The sequence below is a fragment of the Galeopterus variegatus genome, unplaced genomic scaffold, assembly GCF_000696425.1.
Source record: "Galeopterus variegatus unplaced genomic scaffold, G_variegatus-3.0.2 Scaffold766, whole genome shotgun sequence".
Lineage (NCBI taxonomy): Eukaryota > Metazoa > Chordata > Mammalia > Dermoptera > Cynocephalidae > Galeopterus > Galeopterus variegatus.
In genome coordinates this window covers 310,949-328,418 of record NW_007726877.1, presented here as the reverse complement: position 1 = coordinate 328,418, position 17,470 = coordinate 310,949, and the positions used below count along the sequence as shown (strand labels likewise).

At 37.0% G+C, this 17,470-nt stretch overlaps 1 protein-coding gene across 1 annotated transcript in view; it reads right to left on the bottom strand.

Moving 5' to 3' along the window:
* Positions 1-12,125, bottom strand: part of DCUN1D1 (DCN1, defective in cullin neddylation 1, domain containing 1) — a 20,388-nt gene extending 8,263 nt beyond the window's left edge. The window contains exons 1-3 of the mRNA XM_008572236.1: positions 11,303-12,125; positions 8,671-8,713; positions 6,752-6,882 (exon numbers count right to left, since the gene is read on the bottom strand). Coding sequence (XP_008570458.1) covers positions 6,752-6,882; positions 8,671-8,713; positions 11,303-11,477 — 349 coding nt within the window. The 5' untranslated portion in view covers positions 11,478-12,125. The remainder of the gene's footprint in view (positions 1-6,751; positions 6,883-8,670; positions 8,714-11,302) is intronic.
* Between the last annotated feature and the right edge of the window lie 5,345 nt (positions 12,126-17,470).

Genomic DNA, 17,470 nt, shown 5'->3' with positions numbered 1-17,470 from the left:
GGAAAAAAAAAAAAAAAAAAAAAAAAAAAAAAAAAAAAAAAAAAGAAAGTTCAGGTTGTGGAAGAAGATGACTTCTTGTAGTCTAGATTCAATGCCCCATTTCCTCACCTCCCCCACACTCTAATCCTATTAACCAATGTCTACCTCCATCACCCACCCCACTGAAATTAATCTCTAAAAGATCAGCAGAATCTTCTGGTTGTCAAACACACACTTTTATGTCCTTAACTCACTTGGCTCTCTGCCATATTTGACAGAACTGAGCACACCTTGTGGTTGGAACTGTCACTTCCTTTGGCTTCAATGATAGCACTCTATTGATTTTCCTCTGTCCTGTCTGGCCTTCTCATTCTCTTTTACTGGCTCTTCTTCCTCCATTCATCCATTAAATGTTGGTGTTCTGTAACAGTGTGTGTCAACAATAACTACTACTCCTGCTTCCCTCAGTTTTTCAAACCTATACCATTTCTCATGTTATACATTCATCCACCTGTAACAACTCCTAAATCTAAAACCTATCTGTATATTCTAGATTCATATGCATATCTAATGGCCTAAGGACATCTTCAACTGGGTATCCACAAACAACTCAAACTCAGCAGGGCTCAAACTGAACTCATTATCTTACTTCTATATTCTTTTTTTTTTTTGGTGGCTGGCCTCTTCGGATGCGAACCCTTGACCGTGATGTTATAACTTATGTCTACAGACCTGCTATCCCTTCCCTCTCTCATGACTGCCACAACCCCCTACACAGTGTTTCTCAATGAAACACAATTTCTCATTGTGAGGAACTGTCCCATGCACTGTAGGACATTTAGCAACCCCCTAAAGCCAGTAGAAACCCTCAGTCATTATGACAACCAAAAAACACCACAACAGATTTCCAAATGTCCCCAAAAGGTGCTGAGAATTGCTGGGGAAGACTCCTTTTCTTCCTCATTATACACATCCAATCAAAACTCTCTCATTTTGCCTTCAAAGTACCTTTTAAATCTATCTCTTCTCTATCCCCCATCAGGGCCTATGTTAGGGTACTCTTCATTTCTAACTAAATCACAGTGCCAGGTTCCATAACTAATCTCTCTCTTTGTAATCCTGCCTCTCCTCCTTTAAAAGAACCACAAGGCTGTGAGACAGACCTTTCAGGCATGAATTTGGTGTCACTTCCATGATAAAATTCTTCAATGATTTCCTGTTGCTTTCGGACAAATGAACTTACTTGCAGTTCTTCAAGGTGTGATGTTCTCTCACCTCTGAGCAAGTGAACATGCTAATCCCTCCACCAGGAATGGCAGCTTCTTTTTTATTTTGGCGTTGAAAAAGGGTATTCATTCCAGGCTCAAAAACTGTAACCTTTTTGAAGATATCGCAAACTTCCCCAGACAGACTTAAGATGCTCCTGACTCCATGCTCTCAAAGTAGGCAGTCAATAAATGTTTTTGAATAAAAAAGGAAGACTCAAAAAGATTAATGTTATAACTAAGAAGTGAAATACATAAGATTAAACTGCACAAGAAAAAAATGTCAATTGCCACAGGTACAGGAAAACTGCCCTTTACAGAGAAATGTTTGAGTGATAGTGAGAACAGCCTAGCTAGAAAGAGGTGGTTTTTGTTTGTTTGTGGCTGGCCAGTACAGGGATAGAGATGGTTTAACACAGTAGTGTTAAACTCCCTTAAACCCCAACTCTACCTACCACTAGTTAAGTGGCCTTGGGCAACTTAGCTGACCTCTCTGTGATTCGGGTTTTTTGTTTTGTTTTTTTTAAAAAAAAACACGGAACACTTCACAAATTTGCATGTCATCCTTGCATGGGGGCCATGCTAATCTTCTCTGTTATCACTCCAATTTTAGTATATGTGCTGCCAAAGTGAAGCAAGCACTGTGATTCGGTTTAAAATGAAGATAACATTACCTACCCTTACTGAGTTCTTGTAAGGATTAAGTGACTTAATAATACACATAAAGCATTTACACAATGCCTGATAAATAATACATGCAGCCTTACTATTATTTATCTTAAATAATTCTTAAAATTATTATTATAGATTCTGAAGTAGTTTTAGAAAACCGAGCAAATTCAGTGATAAGGTAAGAAATAAGAACATTTAGAATAAATGAAAGAAAGAGACAAGCAAGTCCTAGAAACAGTATTGCCTAAAACTGAGAAACCTTCCAAATGAATCCTTAAGGCCTTACAGTAAAATTTAAAATGCAAACAGAGATACTCCCAATATCATTCTTTCAAACAGAATCAACAAGGGCACAACATGGATTTTCCTAAAAGATTATCAATTGAATGCAGGATGAACACGGAAATGAGTTGAGACTAGACCTAAACATAGTCCTTAAGGTAGATAAAATGTTGCCAACTCACTAGGGAGGATGGAATGGTAATTAAAAATCCTATTCCCAATGTCTTAATTTACTCAAAAATATCTACAGTTAGCACAACACAATATAACAAAAAGAACAGAGACCGTGAAGTCTTAAGAGCTGAGGTCTAGTCCCAGTTCCGCCAACTCTATAGTTATGTGACCTTACTAAGTCTCTCCAGCTATGAGTTTCTTCATCAGTATGATGAAGAATATGCTTTTTACCTAGCTCAAAGGGTTGTGATGAGAACTAAATAAGATTATATGTATGAAAATGCTCTTTAAAACACTATAAAATTATGTCTAAATATTAAATGTTTAACAAATAACAAAATCTTTTAAACCACCTGCACAGGTAAAAGATTCAAGGTGAAACACAATTCTCAACAAAATGACCTACAGACTTTAGTCTAATAAAAGTTCAGTATGGCTCTAAAAATAACATGGCTGTCCAAAAACCTATGTAATATTTGACCAAATTAATAGACTGAACAGTCTAACAAAAAATAACAGATCTACAGTGTTCTACATTAAACAGCCTCCTTTCGGAATATTATGTTCAGTATTAAAGAACTCTGTTTGGAGAGAAACTGAAAAATCGGAAATGTGTTTGGGGGGACAATAAGAGTAATAACAAATGTCTCCTCTAATGAAGAATAGTTAAAATATTTGGAATCCTGGCTTGGAAAAAAAGGACAAGGGATGAGTGATAGTGATCTTTAAATGGTTAGACTTAAACTCTGTATTGCACTGGAAGATAGAGAACAAGGGTGGAAGTTATAAAGACAAAGATGTAGCTTAATAAGAAAGAACTATGTAATAATAAGAATATTCTATAACGGGAATGGACAACTTCCTAAACAAAGTGTGTCCAGTCCCTGTATGTTCAAAAGTAGAAGCTAAATCAGGTAGGCATGTTACTTTGGGTAGGTTAGATTTTACAGAGGTCTTATGAAATCCCTTTCAGGTAAGATTCAGACAACTACCAGAAATGGCAGCTGATAGGGCTGGCCGGTTGGCTCAGTTGGTTAGAGCACGGTGCTCATAACACCAAAGTCCTGGGTTCGATCCCTGTACCAGCTAGCCGCCAAAAAAAGAAAAGAAAAGAAATGGCAGGTGACTAAGGCAGATGTTGGTAGATGTAGCACCCTATCCTGGTATCACAAGAAATAAGGTTATAGAAAGTGAAAAAATATGGAAACACCAACTCTCATTATAACTAGTACAGCTATTTATAAACAAACCACAGTGTTGTCACTGTCACTCTCTGCCACTGTGTTTTGGGCCTCACCTCTTCTCCTATGATCTAATCCTTCTCTGCCAAATCTTGTAACTTAAGAGCCCTGTGAACCCTTTAAGGCTGTCAGGAAAACTGTTTTCTTTTTAATCACTCTTCAACTAAGCAAGTCATTACATTTCCTGACACCTAACACCAATGCAAGACAAAAAGAGAAACAATAATTTGTCTTTTATATTTTTCTTTTACTTCTTTTAATTAATAGACTTTATTTTTTAGTTTTAGGTTTACAGAAAAATTGAGTAGAAAGTACAAAGGTTCCCAAATACCCTCTTCTTTCCTGCCTTCCCCTCAGTTTCCACCATTTTTAACATCTTGCTTTAGTGTGGTATATTTTTCATAACTGATGAATCAGTATGGATACATTACTATTAACTAAAAGTCCACATTTTACATCAGGGTTCACTCTTTGTACTGTACATTCTATACTTTTAGCGGTTTTTCTAAAATGATTTTTTTTATTGTGGTTCAATATACATAACATAAAATTTACCATCTTAGACTTTAAGTGTACAGTTCAGCACTGTTAAGTACATTCACACTGTTGTGCAACCAATCACCAGAATTCTCTTCTTGCAAAACAGAAACTCTACATCCATTAGGCAATATTATATTTTTTCTTAAGCATACTTATGTAATTTTAAAATCTAATGCTCTCACGTAATCTTTTTGTCAATTTTTTCCTGGAATCAAAATTCCAACTTACCATCATGTTAATATATCCAATAGCTATAAAAATTTAATTTTGCTTTATTTCACCACATATAATAAAAACTAAGATTCAATACCAAAACATATATTCACCCCAAACACTATTAATTTTGTGCTTCAGTAAAGAATAGGGATATAACTAAGAAATACGTTAAGTCCCTTTAAATCAACATTTGACATTCACATCATGTTTAATCTGATCTAAATATTGTGCTACATTTTGAAATACCACAAAATAATTAATTCCATTAACGTATACATGCAAATTCAAAGACTTAAACAGATTTTTATATGTGGAAAGGAGAGGAAACTAGAAAAATTAGCCCAGTTAACTGTTGGCCACAGAGAAACTAACCCTAGGTATCCCAGCTTATTTTGCCAACAAATGAGGATTTTTCCTATAAGAATAAAACCCAACCTACATTGAACAATCAGCTGGAAAAGAAGCTTCATTATTTAGAATTTTGCTGTACAAATATTTTGAAAATCTTTAATCAATTCATTCATGTTTAAGTCACTCTGTAGGCCAATTCTCCATTTTAAATATTGTATACTTATCCATTCCTCTCTAGCTTTCAATCACATCCTCAGTCTAATCCCTATTCTTATAATCCGTTTCTCAATGCTTTTTTTTTTTTGGTGGCTGGCCAAGTATAGGGATCTGAACTCTTGACCTTGGTGTTATTACATCAATGCTTTTTTCCCCATCTAATCTAACTTATAAAGAAGGATTAGTACAACAGGCCCCAGTTAGCCTCTCCAACTACTATATCTTCAAAAACAAAAAGTCACTTCCATCATTGGGCAAGTTATTTAACCTTTCTATGCCTAAGTTTCCTCATATGTAAATTAAGGATAAAAAATGGCTAGCATTCTATTACTGTGTATCTGGCACACAGGAGGCAGTAAATTATTAAATGACTAACTCATAAAACTGTTAAACATTAAATGAGGCAGTGTATGTAAAGTACTTAGCACATTTCCAGGCACACTGAAAGTTTACATTAAAATTTTTACTCTAATGTAGATTAAATCAAAATTTTCAGTGGGTTCCCATTTCCCCCAAATTCCAATTTAAACCTTTCTGTCCTGTTTTAGAAGAGTCCTGTGGTTATAAATAAGACTTTTGGGGCCGGCCCGGTGGCACACTGCTACAGTGCGCTGCTTGGGAGCGCAGCAGCGCTCCCGCCGAGGGTTCGGATCCCACATACAGACCGACGGCTCACTGGCTGAGCGAGGTACGGGTGCAACACCGAGGGTTGCGACCCCATTGCCGGTCCCGGTCCAGTACGGGCGCGACACTGAGGGTTGCGATCCGTTGCCGGTCACGAAAAAAGACAAAAAGGAAAAATAAATAAATAAATAAATAAATAAGACTTTTGTGTCCCACCAATTTAATTTCCAAACAACCATTCCCACTAAAATCAAAGGAATGTCCTCTCTCTTCTACAAAGAAATCAAGCTTATTTCTTTAAATCTTCATTCAGAACTATCCTTTCCCTAGAACTCTTTTTATCTACCCCTGCCCAGCCAAATACCAAATCCTTCAGTTCATATCTCAACTTGCCCTGGAAGCATTTCCCAACCACTCCCACTTTTAATCATTTGTCCTTTTCTCCAAAACCCTTACACACATTTATTACTTTGTATTATCTACTATTATCTAATCTTTTAAGGTAATTTGTAAATTAACTGTATCTTTTATTTCCATATACCCTATCGGCCCCCAAAGCAAATGTATGGATATTACATTTAGTATGAGTTGACTGATCTAAACTAACAGTGGTTATTTCTGAATAATAAGATTATGAATAATAATCATTTTCTTTTTCTTCCTTTCTTATAGTTTTCGAATTAATCATAACCAAAAAGAATGAATTTATCTGGCATTCTATGACTCAGAAATCTTATAATGGTATTTCTATAGATCCTAAGATTCTAAAATATCTTCTGGATCACAAATGAATGCATGCATAAAAAAAGTCAGTGGAATTTTAACTATTTTCTGTACTGTAGTTTTTATTTTTTTAAAAAAAATCAGTGGCTATTTGGTTAAGTAGAGCATGGTGCTGATAAAACTAAGGTCAAAGGTTTGGAACCCCGGCCAGTTGCCAAAAAAATAAAATAATTAAAAAAAATTTTTAAATCAGTGGCTCATATATGGTACCCAAGGCAACCCTATTATTCAATGTACATGGTATTTTCTGGTTAAAACTTCACTGTTTCTCATTGTTTTTCAATAATTGGTATTTTCATGATGACTTTATGCTCAAAACATTTAACTTTCTACTACAACACAAAAGTGATACTGTCAATGTATTTGCATATATTTGAAACACCAAATACAATTTTATAAAATTCTTACCTAATCCTTTTTGTCCTGGATTCTTTGCAAAATTAAAAGTAAACTGGTAAAAATCCTTAAATCGTCCTGGTTCTTTCAATTCTTGTTCCATCTTGGGTATCTGGGCCTTTAGTTTTTCTATGCTGTCACATCTACATTATAAAATTAAGTTCATAAAAGATTAAATTTTTTACTACAAATTAAGATCTTATTTACTCCTATGAGGACTTATATTTATTTCCTAGAACTTCTTTTTTAAAGTCAGATAGGCAGAATTTCATCTTTTTACATTACTTAGATACAAACAAGTATGGAGTTAGCGGAAGAGGAGGTCTGGAGTCATTAAACGTTAGAAATAATTACTATTTTTAAAAGAAATGGGCTATTATTTTCAATTACATAATACACTGGACTAAAACCATCAACTTGTAGAAGTGCGTTTCAGTGAATAAGAATGTACAGCAGTCAGCATAACAATCACCAGTTTAAACTGTGTTAGATACTGCTTACATGTTAATCACGTTTAGCTTCCAAACTAATTGAAAGCTGGTCTCTTGCTTAGGTGAGGAAGCATTCTTCTCAAAAACTTGCTTCTTGTGAAATGCAAAGTATAATAATAAAAAATATCAACCGAAACCCCATCACATCCAGTTGAATTATCTCAAATCAGTATAAAGTTTTTTCTGTATCTGCAAACTATTCAACTTTCACAGTTGAAAAAGTCCAAGTACCAAGCCTTACTTTCCTCATAATAGTCTTGAGATAGAAATATTCTATTTCTTATAGATTCCACAAACCAATCCACTTTTTTTTTCTTCTAATTATTTTTGCTTTTATTTTCCTTCTACATTCTTTGTAACACCTTCCAGATCATTAGTCTCTAAATTAAAATTTTGATTTGGAAGTTCATTACATTTTACATGAATTCAGTTTCAAATGAAAAAGTCAAGTATCGGGCTGGCCCGGTGGCACAATGGATAGTGCGCCGCTTGGGAAGCGCGGCGGCGCTCCCGCCCGAGGGTTCGGATCCCACATACAGACCGGTTCCCGCTCACTGGCTGAGCGAGGCGCGGGAGCAGCACCGAGGGTTGCAATCCCGTTGCCGGTGCCCGGTCCGGTACAGGGGCAACACTGAGGGTTGCGATCCGTTGCCGGACACGGAAAAAGACAAAAAAAAATAAAGAAAGAAAGAAAGAAAGGGAGGGTATGACTAAAACAATATGTGGAGAAATAATGACTAAGTTTTCTAACTTTGGTGAAAATTATAAAACCACAGATCTAAGAAACTCAGTGAATCCCAAGTGCAAAAACTACACCGAAGCACGTTATAATCAAATTGCTTAAAACCAGTGATAGAGAGAAAATCTTAAAAGCAACAGAGACAGAAGCTAAATTAGGTACAAAGGAACAAAGATAAGGATTACAGCAGGCTTTTCATCTTGCTAAGATAATAAGTGGAGCAAGAACTTATTGTGTCAACCTAGAATTCTATACCCAGTGAATCAAGCATTGTTTCCTTAAATTCTAATAAAACTTGTACTACCATAGAAAATTCTAGCAAGTTCAGGATAGGGCTGGTTTTGGCTGTACAACATGGTGTCCAGGCCAATTATTAATTTAACTTATTGCCTCTCAGCTTTAAACCCACCCTTCGGGCCGGCCTGGTGGCGCACTGCTATAGTGCGCCGCTTGGGAGCGCAGTAGCGCTCCCACCGAGGGTTCGGATCCCACATACAGACCGGCGGCTCACTGGCTGAGTGAGGTGCGGGCGCAACACCGAGGGTTGCGATCCCGTTTGCCGGTCCCGGTCCGGTACGGGCACGACACTGAGGGTTGCGTTGCCGGTCACGAAAAAAGACAAAAAAAAGGAAAAAAAAATAAAAAATAAAAAAAATAAACCCACCCTTCTTTGCCCTACTTTGCAATACTGGACTACAAACCTTAAGTCTTCATTTCTCTTGCCAACTGGCTCAATGTTAGGTTCTACCAAGAGAAGGCAATGAAAGGTCAGAAGAGGAAGAAGGAACTTTTCTTACTGCAGTCTGTTTTCTGCAGAGGGCAAGGGTTTCAGTGTCCACCAATAATGGCAACTCTCAAAGCTCGGCAACAGGTGGCCTCTAACCAGTTATTCCTCCACCACATTGGAAACACAGCCGGCATCCTTTTCCTGCAGCAGCCACGCCCTCTCCTCCAAGGTCTGAATCTCAGCCTATGAGGATCTCTTACGTTTCTAAATTCCTTCCTTGTTTGTTCACTTTCCTAAACCCCAGGAGTGGTAGCAGCTTCCTTGAACTGCTACCTGTTACACCTTAGAATTTTATTTTACTCCTTTTTCATAGTAAAACCAACTCTTTAAACCTTCCCTGGTGTGGTTTTTGTGTCCTGATTATGATGTCCTTAGAGCTCAAGAGTCATGATACCTGGGTTCAACTCCTGACTCTACTACTACCTAATTCTATAATTTCTCTATACCTCAGTTTCCTCATCTCTAAAATGCAGATATAAACACTACTACTCTCACAAAGTTATTGTGAAAAGATAGTTACTGAAATAAAATAATGCTCAATAAATGTTAGCTATTATTCAACAATGGCCCACTAAAAACAGAAGAGGCAGTCTACCCACAGACTGAATACTTTGGCAGCCTCATTAACTACAGAAAACTAGAGGTCATAGGTAAACCTCTGCCCATTACTTTTCATATATTTATTCAGATATTCAGTTAATCAGCTGTCAAGGCATAAGTGGAACAAAAACCAATTAGTGTCAAAGGACAAAAATACAACAAACTTAAAGATCTCAATTGGCTTTATTGCAATTCTAGAATCAGGCAACACTTCATTCCATAAAACAGAATAAATATTCCAATGAGCCAGGCAGAGGCGGCTGGTTTTATAGACAGAAAAAGGGTTGAAAGGGCCGGCCCCGTGGCGCACTCGGGAGGGTGCAGCGCTGGGAGTGCAGTGTCGCTCCCACCGCAGGTTCAGATCCTATATAGGAATGACCGGTGCGCTCACTGGCTGAGTGCGGTGTGGGCGACACCAAGCCAAGGGTTGCAATCCCCTTACCGGTCACGAAAAAGACAAAAAAAAAAAGAAAAAGAGTTGAAGAAAATAGAAAGTAAAAAACAAAAAAAGCCAAACTGGTCATTTCAAATTATCTTCCTTACAGGGAAGGGACTGGGAGACAGAACAATACAAAAGTAACTGATTATTTAACATTAGGTTATTCAGGCTATCCTTTTTGTGTAAGGACTACAGAAGAGAAATTTCATTATCATGCCTATTGAAGATTTAAACTGGGGGGCGGCCCCATGGCGCACTCGGGAGAGTGCAGCGCTGGGAGCGCAGCAACGCTTCCGCCGCGGGTTTGGGTCCTATATAGGGATGGCCGGTGGGTTCAATGGCTGAGCGCGGTGCGGGCGACACCACACCAACGGTTGCGATCCCCTTACCAGTCACGAAAAAAGACATATACTAAATACATGAAGCAATATTACTCTAGCAGATATTCTGCCCATAATAATATTTAAAGTCACTCTGCCCCCTAAACAGCATTCTGTAATTGTACAGGAGGGTACATATGCAGGTAGACACTTAATTTTTAAAAGTCTCATTTATTCATGTGAAAAATGTCCCATACTTACACACATTCAGAAAATCAGACATTCCTAGTGACAAGGGATTCTAATTCAACATATCCGTATTTTAAGTAGGCATTCTAAATTAACAGTATTACATACAGAAATTCTTTTTTTCTTAAAACAAGGTTCATTTTACCACAGCAATCACTTCTTAAGAGTACCAGAAAAATTATAAACTATGCGCTTCAATTCTAATGATATAAACATCTGTTGTTTAAAGGAAAAAAGATCAGCATTTACTTAGAATGGAAATTAAATAATGACAAACACAAGGAGAAAGAGGTATTCATACACTGCTATCAAATATGACTTGCTAACACCTTTGTATTATATTCTGGCATTATCTCTAGCAATAAAAAACATACACATCTTTTGACTCTGGAGCATGAGTTAAGCATAAAATATAATCTCATTTTTGAGAAGGTTTTGAAAGAAACTGTATATATTTCTGCATAAACATAAAAGACATGGAAGGATCCACACTGGGCTATTAAATATTCATTACCTCAGGAAAATAAATAAGGAAAAGATGGAGAAACGATTAACCTTTTCTTTATTCACCTATTACGTACAGTTCAACTTTTTACAAGTATGCATTACTCTATAATTCCTGAAAATGTTATTATGCAGGTTTTCTTAAAATCTGATTCAGCTGAGTTTTATAAAAATGAGGGGAGAAAACAGTCCCTCATCCCCCATTCTCAAATTGGATAATGGAGAAGGAAAATAAGAACAAGGGAAAAAATAAAGAGGCCAAGAAGAAATTTTCGTGAAAAGAGGAAAATAATTTCTCTTCTCACATCTCTTAAAATAAATTAATTCCAAGACACACTCACCCAATTTATGTTCTACGTGGTATCTGATTTCTCACAAGCCCATAACTTTGAAAAACCTTGTTCAAAATATTAAAGTAACAAGTAAACACTCACCTTTGTATCTATTGTATAGTTGCTCTAACTTCTTCCTGTCCAATGATCCTTTTACACTCTCTCGTATATAAAGTTCAGGATTTTGGAAAAAATTATCTGTTGCAACATCTAACTTCCAGTCATTTTGAGACAGACAACTCACTGCTGTTTTTTCACTAGATTGTGTGAAGATCATAAACTGACGAACTTTATCCTTCTGCGATGATTTCAACTTGTTCTATTGAAACCAGAAAGTAAACTTAAACTCTATGTAAACATTACGTTAAGACTAAGTATTTCTATATGACTGTCTTAATAATACTTTTTCCTCATAAGACTTTAAAACATTTTAGCTTGAGACTTATTTTTATCACTAATCAGAAAGAAATTGTTTACAATTCTGAAACACAAATGTGGTACAGTTCTGGGAAGAAACAACTAGAACAGAGGCAAAGGAAGCTCAACCACCCTGCATTTCTCCTAAAAGCGGATCCTGAAAGCATATGTAAAGGCTCTAGAAGGAAAGTGCAGCTGCTCTCAAAACACTGATCGAGCACGAAGCTCCAAGGGGATGCATAAGGAATAGTGGGGAAGAAGGTGACATCTAACCAGTCTGTCAAATAATCCTGGGGAACAATGAGATTAATAGGTGTTTGCTGCAGTCCTAATACCCAATATAAAGAACATAGGGTGCCATTTCCCCCCAAACCATCTACCTTGTTTTCTTGTAATTTTACCAAATGGGAGAAAGCAATAGAATATGAGTATCCTACATTTCTCCTTGTGGTATTCAGTAACCAAGATAATCATCAATAGAATGACCTCGTATTTTCACTCAAATTGGAAAAAGCACCCTGGCCTAACAATTTTTTTTTTTTTTTTTTTTTTTTTTTTTTCTGGCAGCTGGCTGGTATGGGGATTCAAACCCTGGACCTTGGTGTTACCAGCACCACGCTGCAACCAAGTGAGCTAACCAGTCAGTCACTGAGGTAATTTTTAATAGGATTCTTCCCCTTCTCTTTCCCCTAAAAGAATCATCTCTTTCCCTTAGCCAGAGCCTAGCAGAGGCCCTTGCTCTCTTCACCTCTTCTCACCTGCCCAACGTTGACAAGAATTCATTTCTCATCTGACCTGAACCCAAAGTAACATGAGGCAAGGCAATTAGGCCCTCCACTCTCCCAGTATAAAGGACCCTGTTCTCCCTCCGCTCCCACGCAAGCTGGTCTCCTGTACAACTTCAGCCTCCTCCCTGTCATTCTTCCCACTCCCAAGTTCCAGTACCATCTCTCAGAAAAACATCTGAGTTCTTCCTGAGCTACTATTGCAAAGGAAAAAGTACTTGAGTAAGGGAACCCATTAATAGATACAGTATTCTGTGGTTTAAACAACACATCTGAGAACCCCAGAATCTCTGATCTGGCCTTAACCAACAGATCACAAACCTCAACCCCCTGACTGAACAGATGAAAAAACAGACCCAGAAGGCTAAGGAATTTGTTAAAAAATCACCCAGGCTGTTATTAATAGAAATGAGACAAGAATAAAGAGGTCTTTTTTTTTTTTTTAAAGATAACCGGTAAGGGGATCTCAACCCTTGGCTTGGTGTTGTCAGCACCACGCTCAGCCAGTGAGCAAACCGGCCATCCCTATATAGCATCCGAACCCGGGGCCTTGGTCTTATCAGCACCGCACTCTACCGAGTGAGCCACGGGCCAGCCTAGGAGGTCTTAATGAATATGAATCTTAGTAATCTTTCCATAAACCACACTGCTTGCTGTACATATTTATAAGACTTTTGAGATTTTTCAGGAAAAAGACAAGCAAAGATATAAATATTTCCATATATCACAGAGTGAAAATAAGATTATGCAAAATCAAATATGAAAACCAACCCTATCTCTTGCAAATGAAAAATGTCTATGCCCTGGAGTCTAATCTGTCAGCCATGCTCTTCTTTCTCTGTAAATATGTTACTGTTTAGGATTACAGATTAAAATCACAACCTCTGTTCTCCATTAACATTGAGAAACTATAAATCCATGAACCTTCTGCTACTTCACTAATAACTTTACCACCTCTAGACACGAATAAGTCCTACCCCATTATACAACACATCCTCAAATATCTAGGATTCTTCCCTTTTGAAAACTCTCTCCTCCTCAAGATTCATTATTCAATGACAACTCGCAGTGATAGCAAATGCTAAGATAACTGTCCTAACTTATTTTTCTGTTTAACTGAAAGTTAACAAGGAAACCATTTTGACTTTGTTTTTGAAAAGTATTTTAAAATAGTATACTCTTTTCCCTTGAACTATACAGTATGATGATACAGTATACTGACATATGTTTTACTCCTCCTTTGAAGGACAAGGAAGTACCTGTGGGTCACTGTGATTAAAATGACCACTGTACAATGTTGTGCAAAGTATTGGAGATTAACCTGGAAGTACACCAAACACAGGCCACGCTCTAGAAATTATTTTTTAATGAAACCTGGTATAACTTCTAGACATAACTTTCCCTCAGTCTCCTAAAAGTTGGAGGTGGGAAAACAAGTTTATTTGGAGTTTTATCATACAATATTAAATCTAGTGGTCTGTTCTCTGTAGCTTTAATCATATTTGTTGAAGAGAGGAAGGGAAAAATGACAGCTAAAGTCACTTCCGCAAGCCAAAAAGAGCTGTTCACTCTATTAATGACTTCCTGTCAGAAAGAAAGGCATTAAAAAACTGGGGGAACAAAGACAAAAAATAGTCTTACCACACAAACTAATAACAAAATTATATAAATGAGTTATTTAATTCCATGTCATATCTTATTTTTAAAAAGTATATGTAATGAACAACATATATGTACATGTAGATTATTTTAACTGGTTTTTCTAGTGTACGGGCCAATATCAATATATTTCAAGAAAAAGGCTGCAGGTACCCATTTCCAATACCATAGAGACTAATGATTGATACTAGGCAAAAAACTGATAGCATGGATTCCTGCTAGGCCAAGTGGATATGGGCAATCCCATTCTACAAAGTCTGATAAGTGCCTAGAATAAATTTTAACACTTGTTTCCCTACGAGGGAGGATATACTCAATTCCACAGTCTCAAAGGCTGCCCTAAAGTAAAACTGGAGTGGATTAAATATACTTGTGCTTTTCCTAGGCCTACTTAAGGCAGTGAGCTACCTCATTCCCACCCTCTATTCCCAAGACACATGGGTGGGTACACCAGGCAAGGTGTTCTGATTTTAAGAGTATGGCATCAAAGGTTTAAGTTTTTATGAACCTAAGAAATAGGAAAAGGGTGACTAACCAGAGAAGAATTATTTTACAGGGAATGAGAGAGTGGATAAAAAACTGAGGTGGAAGAAAAAGGAGATGGATTTTCTCTATTTCCACTACAAACCAAGTGATGATCTTCTCAAGAGCAAAAACATGTGACAGCTAGAATGATTCAGCACTCAAATGTAGTGTATGCCATTTACTTTAATACTTATTTAAAATAAACAAACTAGAGTGGTCATTAAATAAGACTAGGCAACACAATCTTCAGTACTTAATGTTAAAACTATCCAGATATTATCAAGTTTTCAAGGAAATTCAAGAGAGGTATATAAAATGTATAAAACAGAAGATATATTTTGATTATTTTTAATTCTGCCCAAAAAGGGGAGCGGAGGGGATTAGGAGAGTGGGAGAGAAATGCTATCTCTTGTAATACAAAGCTAATTACAACTGTATCAAAGATTACCAAAGTTAGAAATACTATCACAACCTGGACAGTAAAATACACTTATTTGCATTTTAAACCAGTCTTCAAACCAGACTGGCAGGCTTTTAATCCTACCTATTCTTACTTTCCAAAATAAAAATTGGCTAGGTTATTAACACATATTATTTTATCCTTAAATCTAGCACATTTGCATTTTTTTTCCACTCAAGAAATATAAGAATCACATTTAAAATAGTTTATCCGGAAAAAGTTTCAGACAAATACTCTGGATGTAGTAAGTATCATACAGTCAAGTATATTTTACCACTAAATCTACAAAGTCTACTGTGAGTAGAAGAATGAGGGCTCAAAAAGGCTCCACAGTAAAAAAAACAATAATGATGATAAAGTTAAAGTCTTCCTAGTACAAGTATTTCTCTCAAGAAAAACAATAAGCATGTAAAATGACTTTCTAATCAACTAAGTCCTAACAATTTGAAAATAGAAATAATTTCAATGAGAAAGCATTATTTTTAAAAGCAAAAAAAGATCCATTTTATTATTCTGAATTTTTATCTTCTTGCCCTTAAATTTCAACTTGTCTGAACTCCAGAAACACTTAAGACTTTTTATTTTTAAAGGAATTAATTTTCTAATTTAATTCTAGTTATTTCAGGATTTGATGACTCTAGCTCATAAAAGTCAATGTTTTAAAAGTCAAAGCACTTTAATGATCACTTACTAAAAGCTCTGTATGTTGATTCTCATGTTATTGCCACATGGCTAACAGTTTAACTTCATCTGTAACTTAGAAGAGCTAGTTTTAATCTAGAAAATCATACTTTCTTTATGTGATATACAGCATTCAGCAGATATAGCCAAATGTTACCACTATCCAAAAAACACTCATCTACATAAGGCCTTCCCATAGATTATAGGTCTGAGGTCAAAAGTGCAGGAAAAAATCAATTTAATTGAGACTACTCCTAGAAGACTTTCACCTAGGGGCAAAGTTCTACTGCAGGAAAGTCAGGCTAGGAGTAGCTCTTTTCCCCTCTACCTGCACAGAGAGAATATAATATGACTGGCTTAGAGTACAGACTTCAAACCAGACTGGCAGGATTTTAATCCTACCTGTGCCTCATAATTGCTGTGTGATTTTAGCAGAATTACTTAATCTCTCTGTGCTTCAATTTCTTCAACTGTACAAAGGGTGTTAAGGCTACATGAATTAATTCAGGTTAAACTCTTACAACTGTTAACTAGCACATAGTAAGGACTCTTTACAAGTCCATACAGGAAGGACAAACACTCCAAAGAAAAAAGTAAATGTATTTAAATGGTGAAGTTAGGAAGAATAACAACTCATAATCAGAAAACTAGCAGCAAACATTTATTTGAGCTCCTACTGTGTACCAGGCTAGATATTTAATTATTAACAATTCTGCAAGATGGTATCATTGATTGCATTTTACCAGTGAGGAAACCAAGCCTCTGAGCGCGATTTACCTACTTAACCAAAAAATAGCAGAGCCAGGAACGAAACCCTGGTGCCCAGCATGCAGTCTTTCCATTTATTCTACATTGTCTTCAAGTGAAAGGAAAAACAAAAAGGGAAAAAGTGCAACCACTAACTATTTGTGTGTTGGGGGGAGGAGGGAAATTTTGAGCAATATTTCTTTACCTATTTTTATGGAAAAGTTAAGTAGTCAACTGATCTTTCCCTTTTCAAATGTAAACAATTTGCATTCTGATTAAAAATTCCTCATTAAGGGCCGGCCCAGTGGCGCACTGGATAGTGCGCCGCTTGGGAAGCGCGGCGGCGCTCCCGCCCGAGGGTTCGGATCCCACATACAGACCGGTTCCCGCTCAGCGAGGCGCGGGAGCGGCACCGAGGGTTGCAATCCCGTTGCCGGTCCTGGTCTGGTACGGGGGCAACAATGAGGGTTGCGATCTGTTGCCGGACACGGAAAAAGACAAAAAAAAAGCGAGGCGCGGGAGCGGCACCGAGGGTTGCAATCCCGTTGCCGGTCCTGGTCCGGTACGGGGGCAACAATGAGGGTTGCGATCTGTTGCCGGACACGGAAAAAGACAAAAAAAAAATTCCTCATTAAGCATTCCCTCACAACCTAACTAAAGGGATAATTTAGGGATGGAACTTCTCTTTGTGAGGGGGGAGGGGGAAGAATGGGTGGGGAAGAAGAAAAGGGAATAGGTTATTTTTAAGACGAGTAATACAACAGGAAGAAAAATGTGTTTACAGTACTGTCATGGTCTATTTTAAAAACACATGGCTAAAATCTATAGCTTTAAATGTACAGAAGTAGAAAAATCATGGGGCACTGGAAGTCAGGGTTTCTTTTTCCAAGGAGAAGGCTTGAAAACCAGAGATAATAGAAACAAACACATGTACAGGTTATGGCTAGAAAATATAAGGAAACATGTACAATTTAAAATATTAAGCAAAAAAAACAA